General features: G+C 33.2%; 1 protein-coding gene across 3 annotated transcripts in view; it reads left to right on the top strand.

Moving 5' to 3' along the window:
- The window catches only part of LOC142317407 (peroxisomal targeting signal 1 receptor-like), an 85,489-nt gene that overhangs the window by 47,150 nt on the left and 12,841 nt on the right, over positions 1–25,498 (top strand). For all 3 annotated transcript variants that reach the window (XM_075353951.1, XM_075353953.1, XM_075353952.1), the window contains exons 10-13: positions 2,921–3,021; positions 11,490–11,658; positions 17,776–17,933; positions 21,061–21,222. In XM_075353951.1, the coding sequence (XP_075210066.1) occupies positions 2,921–3,021; positions 11,490–11,658; positions 17,776–17,933; positions 21,061–21,222 (590 nt within the window). The remainder of the gene's footprint in view (positions 1–2,920; positions 3,022–11,489; positions 11,659–17,775; positions 17,934–21,060; positions 21,223–25,498) is intronic.

The raw sequence follows: 25,498 nt of genomic DNA on the forward strand, positions 1-25,498 counted from the left end.
AATGAAGGTAGGCATGATGTTAACCAGTTGCACAAAACACTTCAACAGCAGTATCGTCTTCAAATTTCTGTCCTCCAAGTGCTTCTTTTAATGGCCTAAAATAAATGAAATACTGGTCAACAAAATTTAATTTCTTTTTGGTTAAATGGAAGTTAATAGCTGATTCTTATAGTATTTTTTATGCTGATTTCGTATTTGTGTTAATAAAAATGTTCTATGAAACTCAGTTTTTTTTTAATTGAGATTTCTTTTAAAACAAAAAAATTTTAAACTCGCCTAAAATCTATTTCTTTTGGATTTTCTGTAGGTAGTTTCTTTATCGTTCTTGTAGGTAGTTTTTCTCCTTAGATTCTAACAGTAGTCGGCTAACATTTTTGGATTCCATTTTCCCTGGTATCGTGTTTCCAGTGTAGATATCTCCTGATGAAAGTGTTCTCCATGTTCATCACTGATAATGTCAAGATTATTAAGGAAAAGAATCCGAATGTGAATGTAACAAATGGATTTTGAGTGATATATTACAGCCAAGTTCTTTATAGTTTTGAAGAAGTTCATTCACAAGTTCTCTGAAGTTACTGGACTTTTGGTTTCCAAGGAAGTTGTTTACTACTACATTTTGAAATTATTTTTTCCTTGCAGCTACCTCCAAGTCATTCAAACATTTTTCAAACGCCAGATCACTCATTAGTTTTCTTATATGTTGTCTAACAAATATACCTTCTTTTATTTTAGTATCGCTTAAATAAGGGAATTTGTTTTTTTTTGAAAATGAAACCCTACACCATTATGATCCATTGCTTTAACAAAATTTTTAATTTTTTGTTTGTTACTACATCTGTAGTGGCGGAACATAAACTTTTTCTTGTTTTACTAATGCCTGACTAACAACATTCTTCTCCCCTACAGTCAGTACTTCTCTCTGGCCACTGCTCTTTTGTGTAACTGTTTTTCTTATCCCTGCTATTCCAATCGCACAGAAAGCAACAGAACTTAGTGTATCCAAGTTGCAGTCCTAGTAAAAGCGCTGTTACTTTCAGATCTCCACAAATATGCCATTTATATTTTTCATACTGAATCCTGCAGAAATAATAAATAGCATCAAAATGTAGTAGTTTGAATGAAGTATATAAAAAATATTTGAAAATATGAAAATGTGTAATTAGAAATAAGCTTTAAAAAATTTGACTGATGTGGATTTTTTTTGAGATTTAAAAGATTTGATGTGTTTAAATTATTCTATATATATATAAAATTTACGCAAATAATAGTAATACATTAACAAATTCATTGAATTTAAAAATAATGAAGTATTTTAAAAGCAAAATCAAGAGTAAAACACAGTGTAGCAATATAGTCTTATTTTTAAATGTAAAATTATGGTAAAATTGGTAAAAAAGACAAGAAATTATGTCAAAGTATTACAAAAAAAAAAGAGGATAAGAAATGCTGTATATGGTCAAAAAAATAAATTATTTAATTGAATTACCTGATAAGTTAACTTTTATTTAAATCTCATCTTGTCTTGAAATTAGATTAAACTAAAATATTCTTTAATAGATTTCACTACACATAAAAGAAACATGTTTAAAACTAAAAGCGCACAAAAAAATAAAATAAGATTGGCAAAAAGTTTGTATAAAAGACACAGTAAAATTGTTGTAGAGGTCTGTGTGTGTGTGAAGGATACCTTACTGATTGATTGTAAGTTAGTGGTAACCTTGTAAAAATGACGGCAAGTAAATGAAAACAAATATAATATGGACATAAAAAAGGACGACGATGGTATTTCATAGCGCAGAATGTGTTAAAATATAAATATAATAAATCTATAAAAATAATATACAAGTGTTGGCCTGATGTAAGGGAATGATTCATGACATCAAAATAAACAGTTTAATATGTAAAATGTATTTGGGTAACTTCACTTCATTTTTAGACATATATTCTTGACAAAATTTTCAAACCTATTTATTTGTAGAAGATGTTGTCGGGTATTTGTACACTAAATTTCATTAAAATATCTTTATCTGCAGCCTGAGGACGTACAGACTTCCCTGGGTATAACTAGAACGTTTTAAGTGGAAAAGGGAGGAGTGTGACGAGAAATTTTAAACGGCATTGAAAAACAAAAATTTGATGTTAGAGTTATGATAACTAACCAAAATTGTGGCTATTTAATATTTTTCGTATTTAGTTTCAAAAGTGATTTACAGTACATACCTAAAGTATTTGCTAAATTTTATTTTTTAACACAACAGTCAATGTTGAGGAGTTCTTTAGGAGGTACTGTACTGTTGGGCCACAATCCTACTCATTGCATTTAAAATTTTTTAGTTGTCCTCCCCAATGGTTTTTTGGGTTTTGTGGCCTCATACCGAAAAATTAGAAATATAATATATTCTTTAATATTTAAGTTTATATTCTATATAGAATTCTATACTATATATTTATATGCTAGAATTCTATATAGAAAAATTGAGAGGAGAATGGAAGAAGTGTTAGGAGAAGACCAATATGGTTTCAGGAAAAGTATCGGGACAAGGGAAGCAATTTTAGGCCTCAGATTAATAGTAGAAGGAAGATTAAAGAAAAATAAACTGACATGTTTAGCATTTAAAAAGACCTAGAAAAGGCATTCGATAACATAGACTGGAATAAAATGTTCAGCATTAAAATCTTGGAGAGCTGCATCAAACCAGTTAAATAACTGAAGACAAAAGAGAGAAGTTTATATTAATATTTATTGATTATTTTCTTTATTTGTTATTGTAAGTTCGTATATAATTAGGTCAGAAGAAACATATGAAAAATTCCTTTATTTTTGAATGCTCTTAAATGTTGTAAACAAGATTTGTTTAACCTGTTGGTTTATTTCAATGTACTTTTATTTACAATCATAATTTTTTTTATTTATTTACAGGAGTGGCTTCACGCTAACCCAAAATACACAGACTTGATCAAGGAGGATCCAGAGTCTGTCCGACAATTTAGAGTTAAGAATATATCTTCCATTATGCCATTGTAAGTCACTTAAACGTATTAATTAATAGATTTTCTAAGTTGTGGTTTGATGAAAGAAATGGTTTCATCAGCTTTCATTTCTAGTTTAGAATATTTTATATCATTAAGGTACTTAATCTGTTGTACAAGGTTTCTGTTATATTCTTATTGGTCATTACAAGTTCGGGATATGAACAAAAAGTTTGTAGTTCACTAAGGGAACTAGGACTAAACTTTGTTGTTGCGGACAACATTTTTGGTTGTATGTTGTTTTTAATTTGCCTCGAATCTATGAAACATTTACAATAAATTGGCTCACTAAAATAGAAATAGGGGTTCATGCTTCCACTAACTCGGTTAGCTAGTTCAGAGGGTAATGATGAATATTCAAGATGTCTGGACGAGGCCTACAGTGAAGGCAAAAGCTGAGTTAAGAATCGCCAATGTAAATGTCTACCAAGGCATTTACATCGGTGACATCCCAACAAGGCCTGGCCTAGAATGGCGGGGGGGGGGGGGGTGATGACCAGAAGCATCACAAGGCAGATGTCTTTCCCTAAGGGGTTGGGATGGTCTTCACAAAATACTAAAATACTGATGGCTTTTTGCTGCATTGCAAAAATCACCACAAAATCCAGAATTTATCTGTAATTTAAAATAATTGGCAAAAACGTTGACAGAGTCACCCAGCTCCAACTCTGGACCGATTTCAAAAATTTTTAATATTAATGCTTATGACCCTTAAATATGTCATCAATGTTCACCTGCCCCCTCCATCACCATTTTTGAGAGATATCACAAAAGCACCACTTCACTGAACATTTCTTTTGGGAAATCAATATAAAACCATGACTTAATTCCTCAGCCCTAACCGCTGGATTGATTTCACCATTTTTTTTTTAAAGTTTATGATCTCTAGATATGTCATTAATGATTGCCTGCATTCTCCACTCTTCATTTTTGAGAGATGTCACAAAAACACTACCTCACTGTATATTTGCATTGATGTTTAAAACTGTCCACATCAGTAATCTATTTCAATAGTGAATTCAAATGAAATATAAAATTAAAAACTGAATAAAGTTGGAAAGAATGTAAATTTATAAAAAGATATTACATCATCAGTATTATGTCATCATTTTGTAATCGATCAGTAATGATGTAACTTCTGATTGATTGGCATGCCAAACAGTCAGGAGGAGAATACCTCCTCAGTTGTTATACAGATTTAAAGCTATATTTTCGTCAGTATGCGCTTGCCCTTTGAATCAGTCAACATGACATCTCAAAAATATTTTAAAATATCTGTTGTAGGTGATTAAAAACTGTTTGTTTAGAGCAACCTCATACTGTATATACGAGGTGCGACAATAAAGTAGTGAGACTGATGTTAAAAAAATGTTGCTTAGCGTTTTAGTCATGTTTAGTGTTGTCTCCTTCAAAGTAGTTCCCCTCTGATTGTACACACTAATTCCAGCGCTTCTGCCATTGATAGTAACATTTCTGGAACTCATCTTCTGTAATATCCTCCAAGACCTCCGTCACAGCTTTTTGGACATCTTGTGTTGTTTAAAAATGGTGTCCCTTAACCGCCATTTTGACTCTTGGAAATAGAAAAAAGTCGCACGGAGCGATATCTGGTGAATAAGGTGGCTGTGGTAGTACTGAAATTTGTTTTGAGGTTAAAAATTGCTGTACTGACAGAGCAGTATGGGATGGCGCATTATTGTGATTCACAATCCAATTATCAGCAATGTTGGCACATACACGAAGAACTCGTTTACGAAGTCTTTCTAAAATTTCTTTGTAGAAATATTGGTTAACTGTTTGTCCAGGAGGCACCCACTCTTTATGAACAATTCCCTTGGAATCGAAGAAGCACACAAGCATGCATTTCACTTTTGACTTTGACATGCAAGCTTTTTTTGGCCTTTGTGATCCCTTTGAGCACCATTGCGAACTTTGGCGTTTTGTCTCTGGATCGTATTGAAAAAACCAACCTTCATGACCAGTGATAACACAGCTCAACAAATCTGGATTGATTTCCGTTTGCTCTAACAGATCGGCTGCCACATTTTTCCGTGTTTCTCGCTGTTGTGTGAGATTTTTGGGGGACCATTTTTGGATTTTCAAATCTTTCTCAAACCAAGATCTTCAGTTAATATTAGACGAACCGTTTCTCGATTGATGTTGAGTTCTTCTGCAATCATTTTCATGGATAATCTTCGATCAGATCGTACGATTTCACGCACCCTGGTCAAGTTGACATCTGTCCGTGAGGTTGATGGTCGTCCACTGCAGTCTTCATCTTCAACATTCATTCTCCCTTCACTAAAAATTTTATGCCACCGAAAAACTTGAGCTCTTGACATAACCTCCTCTCCAAAAGCTTTCTGAAGCTTACTGTAAGTTGTCATCGCGTTTTCACCCGATTTAACGCAAAAAGAAATGGCATACCATTGCAGCACAACTCACGACTGAGCAGTTGCATCAATGTGCCGCTTGGACTAGAAGTAGCTTATAGACCAAGGTCAAAGATGGTGTACCTACGCAAGCTGCAGGGTTGCCACATCTTGCAAAGAAAAATCAGTCTCATTACTTTATTTTCGCACCTCGTATATGTGAAAACTTTTATACAGAAATTCATGACAAAGTTGTATAACTCAGTGTGGTTTATTTTAAAGATTTTATTGTTGAGAACCTCAGTTATTCTTGATCTATTGGAAGCTCCTTAGATTGTGAGGATTTAATGAGTTGCAGAGATTGAGAGTATGCTGGTGTGCAGAACTATACAATATAGGACAGTTGTACCCTTCATATTTGTTAAAAATTCCCTAGGAGATGAAGAAGTAATTTTGTATGGCAATGGAAGTAGTGTTCATCATTTCCTCTATAGTGGCCCTGTAGATTATAGACATTCTGACGTCCAGAAAAGGGGATTATCGTATTCATATGCTTTTAACACTCTTAGAGGACTGAAAAATAAGCAAAATTGAAGATATTGATAATGGAATGTTTTGATATGGTGTGACATGTTTTTGGTTATGAACAATTACTCGTACAAAAAATTTTCGTATAACTTTATGTAAGGTGAATGTATGTATGGATAGTCTTGATAGTGAAAAATGGTCCTTGTTGGACATCTCAATAAATGTATATATTATATATAACCATTCCTTGAGCAGTGGATCCTTTTCTAACCATGCACCAAGCACTTGAACAATATCGTGTATTAATTTGCCAAGCAACAGGATCGATCTTATTTCTGCTTCTGGGAACGCTACTATAATATTGGAATGCTTGATGATTATATTTTCTATGTTTTGATGCACTAGGTCTATTTGAAAGCCATACTTTCCTTAGAAGGATTTCATACTGCCGTTGCAGAAGGGTTGTAATTCATCGTCTGGTAAAATTGAATTTATTTTTTCAGTATTCATATTTTCATCTATTAATGCAGCCAACGAAACTGTATCTCACCCACGGTATCCTATTGTGGTTCATTTACATTGTATAACTAGTTATCATCGACTCCATGGTAGAGTTACACTATGATATATCTGTCTATAACATTTAAACCAGACATTATATTTTACAGACTATATATAATTTAGGGCTGTGTTTTCTTTGTTTGTATATATGTTTATATTTATCTCTGTATTAGATACCCCATCTTGAGCCCCAGCTGCAGGTGACAACTGCTATGATGTCGTTTATTTACTAAATCATATTTCGCGCAATTACTATTGCGATTATTTTTTTTTTGTTTGCACTGTTGCCAATCTTTGAATTATAAAAACTTAACGATGATGACTTTAGTTTCGCTATAACCCACCACAGCGCCAGTGTCTTCATGTAGTTCATATCTCAACTGCCACCACTAGTATCTACTTTAGTTGCGCTCTTAACACACCAGAGCACTAATATCTTCATCTAGTACATTTCTCACTCGCCAGCTCATGTCTTCATCTATTCATATCTCAACCACCAGCGCTAGTGTCTCTAGCCCCGGCTGCAGGTGACAACTATTCTGATGTCACGCGGGCTTGAGTTGCGCTTATATCAATCCTTATAAAATATGAGATTTACATTTGTAAATTCTATGCTTGCTGGCATCAGACATCTACATAAAATAATGAGATTTAGATCTAACACTCAACTCTGATGTCACATGGCCTTGAATTGCGCTTCCACCCAACTCTAATAAGATACTACATTTAGATCAACTGCAGGCGACGACTGCTCTGATATCACATGGCCTTGAGATGCATTTAAACCTGACCAGGGACTCTACACCTGGGCAGATAGGCAGTATCGAGGTAACCTGCCTGTGATGTCATGCCTGAGGAGCCTGCTGGGACCGTCGTGTCATTGATCTACACTTGAACCTGTTTTCATGCCCGTTTTTGTTCTTTTGTTCTATTTCTCTTAGGTTTAAATATTTAAAAAAATTTTTGAAAGTTTATAATTCATGAAGCTATTAAGAAATGTCTAATTTTTTAAATTATGTTCATGAACCAAAAATATAGGAAATTTTTGAAAATTTTCTTTCTTTTAAGAAAAATCTTTCTTAAAATTTATTTTCCACCTCTGAAAAAATATACTTTTTGTTCTTGGTTCTTACTCTTATAATTAAAATTATAAAAAATAGAGCCTCACACTGTACACATATTACCTGAAGCAACCATGACCAGAAAAGATCTGAATAAGGAAATAATCAACCTATACTAACTCACAGCACTACACTCTTAATTTGGAGAACATAAGACAATGCCCTATCACCCCTCCGGTAACAGTTATCCCTTAACTATGCCAGCAGATCTATCGGCGTCTTACTGGCAATAACAAACGCCCCCTCAAAGGAGTTAGTTTTGTAGCCCAAGCTACAAAACTCACTGGAAGGAAGTCACTGAGACTTCCTTCTTTGGACTTTGTCAAGGATCAATCAGTTATGCTATATATTCTGTGATCTTAACCAGGCAGGTACCTCATACAGCAGGATTGAGTTCATGAAATTTGACTACACATGCCATTTCAAGGATCTTGGCCCGTTGAAAAGCCTGCTCGATGCGGCTATTGCCTTCTCTACTTTAACCGCAGTTTTGATCATATATCTTCTAAAGAAAACACCTCCCATTCAGTCATACCCCAACGTTCTTCACCAAAATACTGGGAAGACAGACATCTTGTACTTAGAAGGCCATATGCTCAGACTCCGCTTCTGGCGAAGAACACCACCTTAGTCTTCTCAAGGGCAGTTACAGTTCTTTATCAAAAAGCCAGCCTCTCACTAACTCCATGGCTTTGTTGTCTATCAAATCACGTTTTGCTTGGTCTTACCCCACTACGACCAGGATGAAGTAATGACTTCTGAATAGTGAAGGTGACCGGGTAACATTTTTCAGGATTGTTACCCTCAGGACCCTACCATAGACAAATTTTGCAATACGAGTGACAGTGCAGATCCTTGCAGCACATCCTGATCAACTGTAAACGTGGCCGTACGATTAACACTAGATGAAATGATATCCAAAGATGAATTAATCTTAATTTGAGCGAGTTGCAGTTTAAGATTTTAAAATAAGTGGGCGCATCAAATCCACTTTTATTTCTATTAATATTTCAAAGAAGAATGATCTGTCAAATGAAGAATATTAATTGAACAGCATTGTTAAGAATAACAGTAATTACAATGATTGTTATAACAGTAATGTGATAGTACCAAGCTTACTAAAGTTTCCATGAAAGTTAAATCTCACAAACTAAATTACTTACTTGGAATGAGTTTTACATTATGTTCAACAATAGTAAATTAGGTGAAAAAATGAATTTATCAATAATTAAGTCATTAAAGTTTATTCTCTTTTCCGTCAAACGCTTTGTACAACTAAGTTCATTTATATTAGCGGAGGAATAATAGTTATATGTCAACCAAGTTGTTTTATTTGTACCTATTTCCTATCTGTAATGTATGTGCAAAATATTTTGGATGGTCTGTTTCCATAAAATTTCCACTGATTGGACCTAAACACAAACTTTTATCAATGATGAAAGTGCATGTGCAAATTCAACCGAATAAGAATTGTAGCATCTTAAAAAATGCTTAATAGATGGATCATATTCTCAGACAGTATTTATAAGGCATTATTACTGAATTTTTTAAAAGTCGTTATGGCATTTTGAAAAAATATGAAATATTTTTTTTTCTGAAAAAATTGAATCCAAATCAACTATTTTTTTATTTAGAAATAGAAAAAGATTTTGTATTATACGAGAGGTTATCTCTAAGTAGTAAAGAAGTAAAGACCGTTTCATCGTAAAAAGATTTATTCTGAAAACTATATATATTTTTTATTTCTCCTTACATAATCGGCACATGAATTAAGACATTTATCGTAGCGATACACCAGCCTCAATATACTGTCATTGTATTCTTCTACCGCCAGACCATTTAGCCATTGATTAACAGCATTTTTAAGTTCATTGTCACCTGCGAATTGCTTACAACTCAAAAATTCTTGTTAATTTTTCAAACAAATGGTAATCAGAAGGAACTAAGTTCCTTCTGATTACCATTAACTATACCACTTAACCTTCTGATTAACTATATGGTGGGTGATCATAAATTTTCCATCCAAATATTCTCAGTAAATCGTGTGTCAAACCCACAACATGTGGACATGTATTATTGAGCAGCAGGACAACGCCCAAGTCGCTCAGTCAGCCGCCCATGTCGCAGATTTTCAATAGCGCGTCATCACTTACATAAAGTTTTGCAGTAGGCTTCTGCATTTATAGTCGTTCCACATGGCATGAAATTGATTAGCAGTATGCCAAACTGATCCCAAAAGACCATCAGTTTGTGTCCAAATGGCTGTGGCTTAGACCTTTCTCGGTCTGGTTGGTGATTGAGGATGATGCCATTCACGTCAAGTGATTGTTAATGCTGTTTCTCTCTGGCATGTAAATGCGAAATCCATGTTTCATTGCCAGTAACAATCGAATTAAGGAACTCACCGCCTTTTTCAGTGTAGCGCATCAAAAATTCCAAAGCAGATCCCATTTGGATTTTTTCGTGACATTCCGTTAAGATGTGTGGCACCCAATATGCACCAACCTTTCTGAAGCCTAAATGGTCATGAACAATGCGACCAATAACAACTCTTGAAACATCAGGAAAACGAAGGGCTAGGTTGGAAATCAATGAACGACAATCTTTTCTGATTTCATCATAATTTGTTTCAACAACTCCTCACTGATAATCGAGGGCCTCCCTGAATGTTCTTCATCGTTCACATTAATTCTGTGATTTCTAAAAGTTTCACACCATTTTCGGACTTTCCTTTCATTAATTACATTATCATCATAGACATCCCAACCCCATAGGTGGAAGACACCACCCCCGCCATACCAAGCCCTGAGGGGCTTTATCGGATGTCGTCTTCAGACCCTCTAACTGATTACACCTCACAGGCATCAGCCAGACCTCGGTTGGGATGCCACCGATATAAATGCCTCAGCAGACATTTGCATCAGTAAAATACAAATCAAATTTCCCCTTCACGTGGGCCTCAAACGGACATCTTCACATCCAACCTAACATGATTCCCTCAAACTAACTAACCGAAACCGCGGAAGCGAGAACCCAGCGCCTAACAACATCGTTCGTGACTGTGAATGCCTCAGAGAACGAACGAGTTTAAAGATAAATCAGTGCTTCACTCGTACCGAACAAAATTATGTATTACGCAACATAGAAATTCAGACCTACACCTAATTAAGTCGACCAATTTAGGTCAACTAACAAGGGGAACGCAACCTCATTCTGATGCGCGCAGGAGTTGGGAACAAACCCTGCACCCTCACCCATTCACAATATGATGTCTCACGTGGCATTACCAAGTTTTTTACTTAAAAAAAAAAAAAAAACTTTTTTTAAGTAAATTAAAAAAAAGATATGAAGTCTGATTCGAACCAGTGTGCCTTCCCTTGTAAGATCCAGATATTTCATTAATTAAAATGTTATTTGGTTATAACTCATGAACCGATGAAAATAAGTACCACTTATGATATATCATTGAAACGCTGTCAATGAGGGCTGATTATTGCAGTTAATAAAAATTTGAAAATCCAAACGTTTTTGGATTGGATGTTTTTGGAAGATGCATAACTATACTTTGGATTTAAGACTTTACAACAGTCGTAAATCCAAAATTTTAACATCCTACGGCTAATTGTTTTTAAGTTATGCGAGATACGTACTAATTTCAGCTACAGTAATTGCGAGAAACTAATTAAAATGGATATTTCTGAACCGCAATTTTTCGTGATCACAACTTCCTTTACATACAAAAGGGATGTGTTTTTCGTACAAGGAAGTAAAAAGGGATATTTTAAATTTTGAGCATTTATAATTTTGTATTGAATACACATTAATCAATTCATAAAATATATTATTTTTGTTTTCCATGTTTTTTTTTTTTATTTAGATCATTACATGATGAAGTGAAAGATTTGTATTTAGCTGCTGCTCGTCGCAATCCAAGTGACGGTATTGACCCTGATGTTCAGTGTGGTTTAGGAATACTGTTCAATTTAACTGCTGAACAAGATAAAGCTACAGATTGTTTTAAAGCTGCCCTTCAAGTTAGACCTGATGTAAGTAGTAAAACTTTGATCATCTTTGAGATTTTTGGTTAGGTAGTTAATTTTACTTGGCATAAGTTTTAGATAAATTCATCGATCAGCATAATAAAATCGATGTACTATTTTTTTCTTCTTTTTTTTAACGAATTTCTTTCTAAGTATTTAGAGTCAAACTTCCAGAAAATCTTTTTGTAGCTCTTTAGCAGTTCCTTCATGTGTAATATTGTATGAACTGCTATTTATTGAATCTATCTTGAATTAGTTAGTAAAACCTTATAGAATATATACCGGTTGACAAGATTTGGTTGTAAAACCATTTCCAAATATTTTATATAAAATCTAAGCCTACATGTCCATTTCAATTGTAATGTGATCATTATCAGTAGAGATTGCAGAAAAAGTATAAATTAATAAATAAAAAAAGTAATAATAAATATTAATCAAATAAACTACTTATGAAACCGTAAAATGATTTGTCATTTTTTAGGGCACCCTGTTGAAAGTATAAATTTTTCTAAAAAACTTATAATTCAGACTATTTTATGGGACAGATTTACAAGGAAAGAGAATTTACACTTATGTTTTGTAAGTACTGTTTACATGATAATTATATTTCTTATTACTTTTTTTTTAAATTATTTACTTTTTTTTTTTAATTAGGCTTTTCGGTGCTGTACTGATGATGATTGTTTAACAATCAAAATGGTCATGTAGGTTTATAATTTAAGGAAAGATTTTTATAAATAGTTTTTTAGTTTAATTTTGTCTTCTAATTTATATCATTAATTGTTCAGTTCAGCTCTTTATTTGCATGCCTTTAGGTATGTGATTGTCTAACCGCATTCTATATATTATCTAATATATTTTGTCTGAATTAAGTTTATTCGTTTAATATATTCTTGACGATTTAGTGTATTTTTATATTTGATATTCAAAAGCAATAAAAATGCTCTTTCTTGCTTATTGTATCGCTTTGTCAACTGTTGTATAAATTTATTTGTGTGTTTTATTAATAACTTTGTGTAAGTCTGTTTGTGTAATACATTAAACAAGCTATGATAAAAAAAAAAAAATTAGTGAATAGTGCCAAGCATCATTCCAATAATAAAGCAGGGAATTTAAAGTGGAGGATAGAAGACTTTTGTTGGTGCAACACTTGTCATACAATGATACTAACAGTAAGTGATGCGTTTCATTTTGTTGCAGTGCAGTAAGTCAGTTGAGAATTACGGTTGAAAGGTGGTGTTGTAAATTATGGATCATAAAAAAAACATAAAATTTTATTTCAAACTGCAGAAGAGTGCTAAAGAAACATGTGACAAGTTAAAATTAGTTTATGATGGTGTGAAATGGCGATAAGAACTGTTTACAAATGGTCTGAGCTATTTCATAATTCTTGTGAATTAAGGAGAGATGGTATATAACCTTCATCGTCAAAACCCAAGAGAATGTTGGTAGAATAAGCAAGGTGATTTGATCAACAACTGATTGATTGACTATTAGGGGAAATTAATGAGAGTTTGAACGTCTAACGTGGGTTTTTTTTTTGTCTGGAATGAGTATTTTTAGATAATTAATGTGATTTGAAAATTTCAAATTGGTATTATCCAGTGTTAAGTTTTCTTAAACTGCATTATCCCTTAGAGTTTTCTTTTTTGTAAAAGATAGTATCATTGTCCTGTATTGATGAGAAGGTTAATCCCCTTAAGCACACAGACTACAGATATATTCAAAACTTTGGAAATTACCCTAGAAGAAGCACAGAAAGTTCACCTGCAGAACCTTGCATGTAAAATCCTTTCCTGTTGAGATCAGCAACCAAAACATCCACAATGAGGCACAATAACACAGGATGTAAAATACCTTCCTGAGAGAATCCATTTTCCAAATATTCCTGCTGTTTTCCCCTGAACAGCTCTTTTTAACCTTTGCAAAGAAGAAATTTGACCCACCTAAACAAGGCATGTTCTCTACAACCGTTTATAAGCCCCGAGTGGTAATACTGAGTGTAGGGCGAATCAAAAGTTAATTTAAGTAACCTTCCTTCCTTTTTCCTGTTTAGCCTCCGGTAACTACAGTTTAGATAATACTTCAGAGAATGATATGTATGAGTGTAAATGAAGTGTCTTGTACATTCTCAGTTCGACCATTCCTGAGATGTGTGGTTAATTGAAACCCAACCATCAAAGAACACTGGTATCCACGATTAAGTAAAAATTAAGTAACCTATGATTCTAAACATAGTTTGTGAACAGTAAAGTTTGATTAAAACTGCTTCAATCATTTTATAGAAATGTTTGTTTCATCACAAGTACATGGTATATATAGTAATTTCTCATTGAACTTTGACCCTACATATTAATAATAATAGTAATTTTTTTTTTCTCAGTTTAATAACAAATACAGTGAAGGGCCAGGTTGGCCTGCACATAATATATTTATCACAATAACGGTACTATTGGTCTGCTCAAGAAAAACCAAATTTGGTCTCGGTCACCCTGAAAGTTACATCGATCTTGTTTAGGGTTGGAGATGCAGTGATCACGCTTCTTTTGCAGTGGCATACCTAGCGATAACGGTTACGTAAACAAAAACAACATCATATTCCTGAGGCGCTTCACTGAGGTGTCTCTCAGAAGGCCGAAAAATAATGGCAGCCACCATCAATCGGATAATGACCAATGTTAAACCAAGTAGAGGATCATGTCACAGGTGATGGTTTCAAAAATGTTATATATGGAGTACCAGCCTGGTCTGTAATGCCCAAAAAGGTAAGAATCCAGGCAATTGTGAACACAAGATCCTTAGACCTGTCTCCTACAGGTGTGCTGCAACTATAGGACTACTTAAGTAATACTACCATAGTAGTGGCTGGCCTTACACCTTGGATGCCTTCGTTTGAAGTGACAATGGGTAAAGGGTTGCGGCTAATAATTTGCCATGCTGGCAGTACTAGTCATGGATTTATTAACAGGGCAAAACTAATATTCCAAGCAAAAAATTGTGGAAATTATCACTATCAAATGAACGGCATTATTTTCAAGGAATTGATCTGTTGAGGAATTTAGAATAAGGATGTGTGCTAGTAATAAACAGTGCAAGCTACCTTTTGATTCTTGCAGAACGATCAATGTTCATGTAGTAAATCAAATAAAGCAGACATTTTAGTTTGGTTGACAGAGAAAAAAATTATTCATGATCCAGCACAAATAATTATACAACTTTGCTCATTAGTTAAAGATCACAAAAATAAGTACAAGTTACATGAGATTGCTGAACAGATAGGCCATGACGCAGTGCAGTTATCACCGTGTCATTATCATTACAACCCAGTATAGCTCGTTTGAGCCCAGATAAAAGATGAGGTGGCATCAAACAAAACGTTTGCAATTAAAGACGTAAAAGACTAGATAGAAAATATCATGCCGAAAAACTACAGAAGCAGCACTTTGATGTCGTTATTGAAACTCTTAATGTAATATAACAGTGAAATTTTTGTGTTTTAAAGTAAATATTTTTTGGCCAAATTGTTTATTTCTATTCCTGTCAGAGGTGAGCGTCTGAATTTTTTTTTTTTCATTTATATAGCTTAAGTATTTAATTTTGTTTTGAATTTCATATTCAAAAAAACTAATATTCTTTTGAGCTTTGTAAACCTAAAAAATTGCAAAATAAAAATATTAAATTTTACATATTAAAGAAATATATAAATAAAGTATTAAAGAAACGTGAGTAAAGGAATTATAAACATTATTAAATTTATTATAAAAAAAATTATCAATACTGCAGAGATTGTACCATAATAAATGTAAAATTAATTAATTAAAATGTTAATTCGTCTTCAGTCATTTGACTAGTTTGATGCAGCTTTCCTAGATTCCCCATCTTGTGCTAGTCATTACATTTCAGTATACCCCAACATCCTACATCCTTAACGATTTGTTTTAGATATTCCAGACATTGCCTGCCTGCACAATTTTTCCGTTCTACCTGTCCCTCCAATATTAAAGCAACTATTACGGGATGCCTTAATATTTGGCCTGTATGTCTGTCTTTTCTTTTATAAATTGTTAATCACACAGTTACTCTCCGGGCATGGTGCCTTTCGGGCGAGTTTAGCTTAGTTTCATACGGTGGATTTGAGTCAATGACCGGATTGCGGGACTAAGGATACAGTGAACCACGTCCTCTATATCTGTCCCTGATATGAGGCCAAATGCTCACGAGCTGTTAGGGAACTGGAACTTAAGAGAATACATTCCTTTCTGGATCTCTGTATTAACTGGATGATTAAGGAGGAGTGGTCTAATTTCGGCTGGCTTTCTTTGTGCCCTTGCGGTGTGTAGGTCTGCAGAGGGAGTTTGATTGAGGTACTCGATAATGGTAGGATCCCGGGTTGCTAGGGTTCCAGCTTAGGCATTGGATTGGTTGGAGTTAGGTGCATTGGCATCGTGCCACGGTTATATTGGTATAGTTTGTGATTCATTTGAGGCTTCCCCTGGTGGGTATGGCTGTGCTGCTGGGGTACGGTAGCTCATGCAACTGGGGCGTGGCAGTCCTGATGGTGACTTGGTATAATGCCACACAAGAGACCAGGTTGGGGTGTGGGATTTGTCCCCCCAGCTTCTGCATGGACTGTAATGAGGTTAGGTGACCTAAACTGGTCGACTTATTTGGATGTAGGTCTGAATTTCTATGTTGCGTAAAACACAATTTTGATTGAAATGAGTGTGTAACACTGATTTAACTTTAAACTCATCCGTTTTCTGAGGCATTTACTGTCATGAATGGTGTTGTCAAATCTGTTCAAGGCGCGGGGTTCGCTCTTCCATGGTTTCGGTTAGTTAGTTTGAGGGAATCATGTTTGGTTGGATGTGAAGATGTCAGTTTGAGCCCCACGTGAAGGGAAAATTTGATATGTATTTACTGATGCAAATGTCTGCCGAGGCATTTACATCGGTGGTATACCAACTGAAGCCTGGCTGATGACTGTGAAATTTAATCAGAGGGTCTAAAGACGACCTCCAGTAAAGTCTCTCAGGGCTTGGAATGGAGGGAGTGATATGGCAACCAGTAACATCACAGAGTGGGTGTCTTCCCCCTACGGGGTTGAGATGTCTCTTCTTTTAACTGTATTTTTCCAGATGCTTCTTTCCTCATAGATTTGCTGCAGCACCTCTTCGTTTGTCACTTTATCCACCCATCTGATTTTTAACATTCTCCTATAGCACCGCATTTCTAAAGCTTCTAATCTTTTCTTCTCAGGTACTAAGATCATCCAAGTTTGACTTCCATATAAAGCTATGTTCCAAACATATACCTTCAAAAATCTTATCCTGACGTTTAAATTATTTTTTGATGTAAACAAATTATATTTCTGACTGAAGGCTCGTTCCACCTGTCCTGTTCAGCATTTTATATCGCTCCTGCTTCGTTCATCTTTAGTCATTCCACTTCCCAAATAACAAAATTCCTCTACCTCCATTATCTTTTCTCTTTCCATCATTACTTTTATCATTACTCTTATCATTTCATTACTTTCGTTTTGGTCTTGTTTATTTTATGCGGTACTATTACTTTATAAATGTAAAACAACACGATTTCATACGAAATTATTTATATAGTAGCTTAAGTAAGTAAATTAATTAATACTGTAAAATAAATAACAGATGTAATAAATTAATAACCAAATTAAAATAAATAAATAATAGCAAAAATAAATGAATATGGTAGAATAAACAATAATAAAAAAAGAAAATATATAAACAAGTCTGTATCATTGGGCGGTCTTACTTTTTTGGCAACCAGTAGAATGTGTTCTGTATGCCAGGTTGTAAAGGAGGCAAGTATGCAGGTGTAGGCAGCTTGTAGGAGAACCCGTCCTTAGATTTTACATATAGTATATAGCAGTCATAAATGCATTACCTTATAATTAATTTTATAAAATTCTTTATCAACCAATGTATGTGAACAGTATTGTTTTATTGTACAAAAATTACTACTCCCTTGTCATATTAATTAACTACGAGTAAGGAGTAATATTCTCCAAAGGCTAATGAATGCACAGACTAAGAATTTTTACAGAGACTTTATTAATGAATTTTCTGATTACTTTATTTATTGTTGCAGGATTGTAGACTTTGGAACAGATTAGGTGCTACACTGGCCAACGGTAATAGATCTGAAGAAGCGGTTGATGCGTACCATAATGCTTTACAATTATCACCGGGTTTTATACGAGCTAGATTTAATCTTGGCATTACTTGTGTTCATTTAAGAGCGTATAGGTGAATTTGTTTTCTTAAATAAAATAGATTTAAGTATTTGTTGTTGTAGTAATAGTAGTATGATAGTGACGGTCATTAATGTCTGTTATATAGATCTATTGTGACCATTTAATTGACAGTTATTTATATAGGTTATAATGACCATTCAGGTTTATAACTTAGAATATTAATTTAGACCTAGCGCTTTATAATTATGTTTGTTAATGGATCAGCTTCTCTTCCTTGTCAAGATATTTGAATTAAATCATATTTTATTAGGCCTGAATGTTTTTCAAATATAAATGACTGTTCAGCTTGCATAGAGTTAATTAATAATTAATAAGATAAGTACCATTATTAGTAATGGTTTTATTCCAATTTGCTTCTTTTTCTTTTCTTACATGCTAAATTTCTGTTACTTAAACAAGAAAGAATCAATTCAGTACTTTGCTACCGTTTCGGGCACCAACCAAATTTTAAATTGTTTATTTAGTTAAGTACATCTTACATTTGAATAAGTGAAGAAAAGTATTCATCATATGTTGTGAATCATTACTTTGTAACTTAGAAGAGTTTCACTGTTCTTGTTTTCTCTTGTACTTTACTTGTATTATCGAGGAAATCTTGGAACGGGTACAAATCTTACACTTATAGGCATTAGTTGCCAAAGATGAGGTGGGAAAGAAAAGGTACCCATCCTTCTAGTTTGAATGAACTAAGAAGTGGTATCACTTCATCCAATAATGCTTAAGTTTCTTTATAGTCTGATTTACCTAAACCATTGAAATAAGCAGACGTTTTTGACAATAACTTCATCATCTGTATAAATTTCTTTCTAGCAAGGCACTTCGTCATATTTGAAAACAGGTAAGTCTGAATTTTGTAAACAAAGAACTATGCAAAATGATGTTTATTTCCTTAAAATAGAAATACAATTTAGAAAAGAGAGTATTGCAGCTGATGGAGAGGTGGCAAGGACTTAGTAGCATCAGGACCACGTTTTATTAGAAAACATATCTTATTATTTTCAGATTAAACGGGTGAGAAAGTACAACAACCTAATAAAGCCTATTTCATGAAGCGTAAAAAATGTATATTAAAAAAATAAACTCGGACTATATTTTCGTTATGAATAAGTAAACAGGAATTAAAAAAAAAAACAGCGATAGAAAAAGTTAACCCTGATTTTCAAAATAAATAAATACCACATCTATAAACATTGTTGTGAATATATTGTCGTGTGGTGGTTCCACACAGTTTGATCAGGATATTGAGAGATTGTTAACAGTTTATAATGTTTATATAATTACAGTTTATTGGTATAAAATGTTCAAATTACAACCAGGCAAATTAATAATAATAACAATGGTGATAAATAGAATAATGATGATAATAATAAGTGGCAATAATAAAACAGTTAATGAACACAAATATTAATATAGTAATTACATGACATAAAACATAACATAATCAACAAAGATTAACAATCAAATAGTGATAGTAATGTCAATAGTAAGTAATAAATCTAGATTACACATAAGACAGAGTACAAAATAAATAATCGTTCGGAATTTATCCCAGGTATATAAACAGAAAACTAGTATTCAGACCCATTAACAAGAAAAACCGTTAGTGTTAAACATTTTTAACCGCTAGTCTTATATTAACAAACAATGTTATAAAATTCACTTGCTAATCCCTTTTTGTTGTCTACCGTAACAGTTTATGAATGAATTCTATTGCATTATTTCTTTCACTTATACACAGTTTTACTGTAACTCACCGGTAGTATTTCTTGTATACTTGGATTTACTTGTGGCGTAAACTTAATCGTATTGAACTGGATACTCTCCTCGCTGGACTGACGTCTTGCACACTCGTCTCACAGATACACCTGTGACTCCACACTGGACCATCATCGTAACGTGTCGCTGGACTGGTTCGCAGAACTTCGTTGAACCTACACGATCCACACAACTCGCAGCCTCTCCTCGCAGAACTTCCCTTACGGGATCGACGTTGTAATGCCTTGCTGTTGTAATGCCACACTGTTAACGCTAGCAACAACACAACATATCACATTGAAATAAAAACAGTAACTGAGCCTTCTACAATGTTTACTTTTAGGATTACACAAACATTCATGTCCATAGATGGCTATTTACTTACTACTAAGCACTTTCGTGTTTAAACATGAGTTTGTATGTATGAGTCATACTTTTAAGTAAAAATCTATGTAGAATATAAGCTATCTCATTATAGACATATCAAAATATTTTGTATAGTAGGCCCTTTATTATTATCTGGAAACATACATGCTGTGAATTTTTTGGATACATTGTTCATGGTAAAAAGGGAACGGTGCTTTAAGCAATTTTGATGGTTTCATTACTTGTCAACAAAATACATTATATATGGTTTTAAAAAACATAAAAAGTATTTACTGCTGTAAAAATTTCAGATTTTGCCACCTGTCCCACATGTGATTTTTGGGCCCCGAAAATGAGACATTTTCAAAATCTTATGATTTGGCGGCCATTTTTTTTAATGAAGGACACTCTGTAACAGTCCAACTTTTTTTTTAGAAGTATTACTAGTACCTAAGAGTTAAAAGGTAAAAAACAGGCCTGTTATCCTAAGCCCTTCATTTATTTTGGAACCAAAATTTGAAAAAAAAAAACAATTTGTAAACGTAACTGCAGTAAATATTACAAGATTTGGTTATGTAACAAAATGAATTTTGAGTACACTAAGATGAAGTTCCATCTTTACTCTTTCCAAAAAGCCCTTTTTGATCTATGTATGATGTAAAATAAGAATGCAACAGCTCATGGAAAAAGTGACAAATGGTTGTTTTTACCCATTGGCAAGTTGGAAAATAGTCTATTACTCAAGAAAAAAATATTTTTTTCAAATATAAAAAAATATTTTTTGGCCACTACAAGGTGGGTAGTTATCATATGCCAAATATCATTAAAATCAAAAATAGTGACGTAATAAGATTTTTGAAAATTTGTTAAATTAAAATGGAATACCCCAAGCTGGTTGTAACAATATTCAAAACCCTGTTTTATTGTTATATATATTGAATAACCATTTCAAACATAATTTGTATTTTTAATAAGGAAATATTCTGTTTCATTTTCAGGGAAGCTTGTGAACATCTTTTAACTGCTTTGAATCAGCAGGCAGCTGGACGTGGTGTTCAAGGAGAAAGGTCATTAGTAATGTCAGATTCAGTATGGACAACTTTGCGATTAGCTGTTTCTCTCATGCACAGAAATGACTTGCTGCCAGCGGTTAACAACAGGTAAAAGCCACTTATTATTTTATAATGATTATTGAATTTTAATTTAAATTAAACTTTGATGGCTTACTAATTGATTATTTGTTTTAATTTAATTATAAATTTAATTTTAAAAATAATTTCCTTTTAAATACACTTTTGTATCTTGTGAGTGATATTTTTTATGTAATAGATATAATTTGCAACACAGGCATTAATTTATATAAATTAGGTATATAAGCTTGCATCAATTTAGAATTTTAAGTATACTAGGTATTTCTATAAAGAATACCTTAAATTACAATAGTTATAAAATTTATGCAATAAACTCAAAAGTAAATATATTTATTCCTTGATCAAGAAAATTATTCAATTGAAGTTACTAGGAACTGTACAAAAAATTAGTCTTTTATTTCAGTTTTTAGAATTCTTGTATACCAAATGTGTAAATATGAAACTGGAATTTGCCCATAGATGGCCCTAGCTGTTAGTATAGAGTTACCATCATACCGCATCATTGGCGCAATTTTCTGGCTTTGACAGCTGTCAGAGATTTCCAACTCGCAACAATACAAGTTTCATACAACAGCGTAGTTTTAATTAGCATTGAACATGTCGAGTTTTGTACCTACAAACTACGATTTGCCGACAGCATTGATTTTCTGTTACCATTTAAAGAAAACTGCTGCAGAATCACATTGAATGCTTGTCAAAACCTACAGTGAGCATGTTCTTGGTAAATCACAGTGCTTTGAGTGGTTTAAAAAAAAAATTCAAAATTGGGATTTTGACGTGAGAAACGAAGAATGGTGGAAGACCACCGAAAGAGTTTGAAGACAGCAAATTGCGCAAACATTATTGGATAAGGATGACGCTCAAATTTAACAACAACTCGTGGATCAATTAAATGTAACATGAGAAGTCGTCTCCATATGTTTAAAAGCCATGAGAAAGATCCAGAAGGTAGGAAAATGGGTTCCACATGAACTGAATGAAACAGCAAGAAAACCGAAAAACCACTTGTGAGATGCTGCTCGCCAGGTACAAAAGAAAGTCATTTGTCCATCGAATCATGACAGGTGATGAAAAGTGGATATATTTTGAGAATCCTGAGTGTAAAAGATCATAGGTAACTTCAGGTGAACCATCAACATCAATTTCAAGGCCAAATTGCTGTGGAAAGAAGACAATGCTCTGTGTTTGGGATCAGAAGGGTGTTATCTATTATGAGCTGCTGAAACATGGCGAAACCGTTAATACTGAACGCTGCCGACAACAAATAATCAATTTGAATCGAGTATTGCCTGAAAAACGACCATAATATCAAAAAATGCAACACAAAGTGAATTTGCTTCATGATAATGCATCCCACTACTATTTATTCTATGGCATCTATGGGACATGCACTTGCTGAGGAGTGCTTCACTTATGAAAATACCTCGATGACTGGTTTGCCTCAAAAGAGCAACAGTTTTTTTGTTGTGGCATTCATAAATTGTCAGAGAGATGGGAAAAATGTATATAGCTAGCAATGGACAATCGTTCAAATAAAATATTATTTTTCGTTTTCATACAATAAACGTATATTTTCTGTATAAAAATTCCAGTTTCATATTTACACATCGTTATAAGAAATTGTTAATCCACAGCTATACTGTGTTGTATATCTTGGCAGGTGTATTTGCCATTTTAGCAACACTTGCTTGTCATTTTTTTTTTTCTTTTTAGTGCCCTGAAAATAGGAAAAACATTTTTTAAGATTATTTTAAGGAAAGTAAAACTTGGCTATAAATATTTTTTGATATTCTAATAATGTTTTTCATCTAGCCCTTATTTATCACTTTGCCAAGTACCAGTTTAAGTACATAGTTTTTTAAACCTCTCACGACATCTTTTGCAAAAGAAGCAGATTCCAAAATGTAATGGGATATTCTGTAATAAATTGTTACCATTGAAATCATCAGTCTAGTATGAATTTGACTACAATTTGTACTTGAAATAAAATGATGATGTTTGATTGATGCAGATTTGAAACTATTTCATGAATTTAGATGGTGCAAAAAGCAGTTCTCTTGTTCAGTTACAGTGTGGTTGTTGATGATTTCAGTCATACCACATTTATCACAAAATACCTATCATATATTGGAATTCACTTCTTATGCAAATATTATCAAAGGAATTTTAAAAATTGTTCAATCAAACTGATAGCTAAGGATTAAGCAAATAATTTGTTAGAATATCAAACATTTTTTGTTGTCTAACTTACTTTTCTGAAAACCATAGTGTTTTTTCTACCCGTTAAAAGAAAACAGAAAATAAGATTCAAGTGTTGTTTTATAAATACAAACAACACTTGAATTTGAAAAAAATATTAATAATTCTAATGTTATAATTAAATTTTTACTCTAATTTTTTTACGGCAAAAAACATAACAAAGTTTGTCACTAAGATATATGGTATTTGTATAACACAAAATTATAACCTCAATATTTAAGCATGCCAAACTGTGAACCTTACAAAATAACTGGCATTGCTTCATTTAATAACATTTGAAAAATCAAAATTTTCACAAAAAATTGAACAGTTTACTTTCCACCAAATAATTTTGTGTTGAACAGGCCTAATATTATGCGATTGATATAATTTTTTATGCCGCCCTACCGCTAACAATTATGCCTTTATTGTGTGTGCCTTTATCAGAAATAAAAAATCTGGAAAGCTAAGTGACATACATACACTGACACACAAAACTATTAAAAAGGAATTAAATATGCATTTTTTATGCATAAATTTTAGCCAGTTAATACATATAGACGCATGTAGTCAAGCATCCTTCACTATCCGTGTTACTACATCCAACTTTATTAACCATGTCAAATACGCACTTCGCACGAGGTGGCAAGATGACTGGGTTGCCGTGGTAGATAACAAACTTCGACATGTCAAAGATACTGTGTTGCCATGGGATTCCTCCCACAGGAAAATTCACCGAGAGGAAGTGGTCCTCTGTCAGTTGCGGATAGGACATACGAGAGCTACTCAAAGTTGCCTGATGTCAACAGAAAATGCACCGATAATGCGTACAATGCAAGTGCCGCTTGACTGTGCGCCAAATCCTTGTGAATTGCATACTGTCGCCGAATGGCTTCGACAGCACATCACACCTTATGGTAGCCATGAAAAGGGCCGTTTTTGTCATCGATTGGCTTCGACAGCTTGTTGTAATTACTAACCTTATGATGGTAGTCCTGAGAAGGGCTGTTGTCATCGAATGGCTTCAACGGCTGGTAATTCATAACCTTCTGGTGGCCCTGAAAAGAGCCGTTTTTTATGTTCTGAGAAGAGCTGTTGAGTCAGAAGCTGGTCTCTGGCGAAGTCGGGAAGTTGCAGCTCATCCATTAAAGTCAGACTGAGCTTCCCTTCAGCAGCAGTTGTTGGGTTTCCACTACAGCATGGCAGTTGAGGGGACTTTTATTTCTTCGAAGTATATTAGTATTTTACATACTTTTTTATTTTGTCTTTGTTTTTAGTGTTTTAGTTTGAGGTTTTATTTTATTTTTGTTTGTTGTTTTTAAATTTTATATTTTATTTTATGTTTCATATTTTTATTTTCCAGGCGATGATAACATGAAAATGTTTTTTGCCCCCCAAAAAAAGATAATACATAAATTTTTTCATACAACTCATTTTCAGTAATACTTTAAATCTATTCTATATTTAATACACTTTGCTTATAATTTTATTGTTTAACATTATTTATACAATAACAAAATAAATAATCAATATTTTTAAAACAAATAAAATCAGCTTTCCAAAATAAAAAATAACTTATTTAATATTGTACTGCCTTCAATGAGTTGAAAATTATGAAATTGAAAGTTTTATTTTTTAGAGCATTTTTGGTTGTCTTTTTTTCTTAAAAACTATTGTTATTTATATATTTTATTTAAAATATTGATAGATGTAAACAGTTATTTAAAAATCAACAGTTTGCAAGAAATGCATAGGTGAAAATGAGAAATAGGATTGCATTAGAAATATGTGAAAGAGACTAATGTTAAGCATGAGCTTATTACTTGGATTGCAGCAATGTTTGTTATTCTTTTATCTTAAGAGTTCCAACTAGACTTTCCAAATAAGTACTTGTAATATTGGATTGATAACAGATTGTATATTTTTATACTTTATAATCCAATAAACTTAGAAATTATGGAAAACATCTATAATTTATCTTGTACAGTCAATGAAAAAATCTTCTACTTAAGTTATGCGGGTAAACTTCCAGTGACTGTTAAGGTCA

This window comes from Lycorma delicatula, chromosome 1, assembly GCF_047948215.1.
Source record: "Lycorma delicatula isolate Av1 chromosome 1, ASM4794821v1, whole genome shotgun sequence".
In the NCBI taxonomy this organism is placed as follows: Eukaryota; Metazoa; Arthropoda; class Insecta; order Hemiptera; family Fulgoridae; genus Lycorma; species Lycorma delicatula.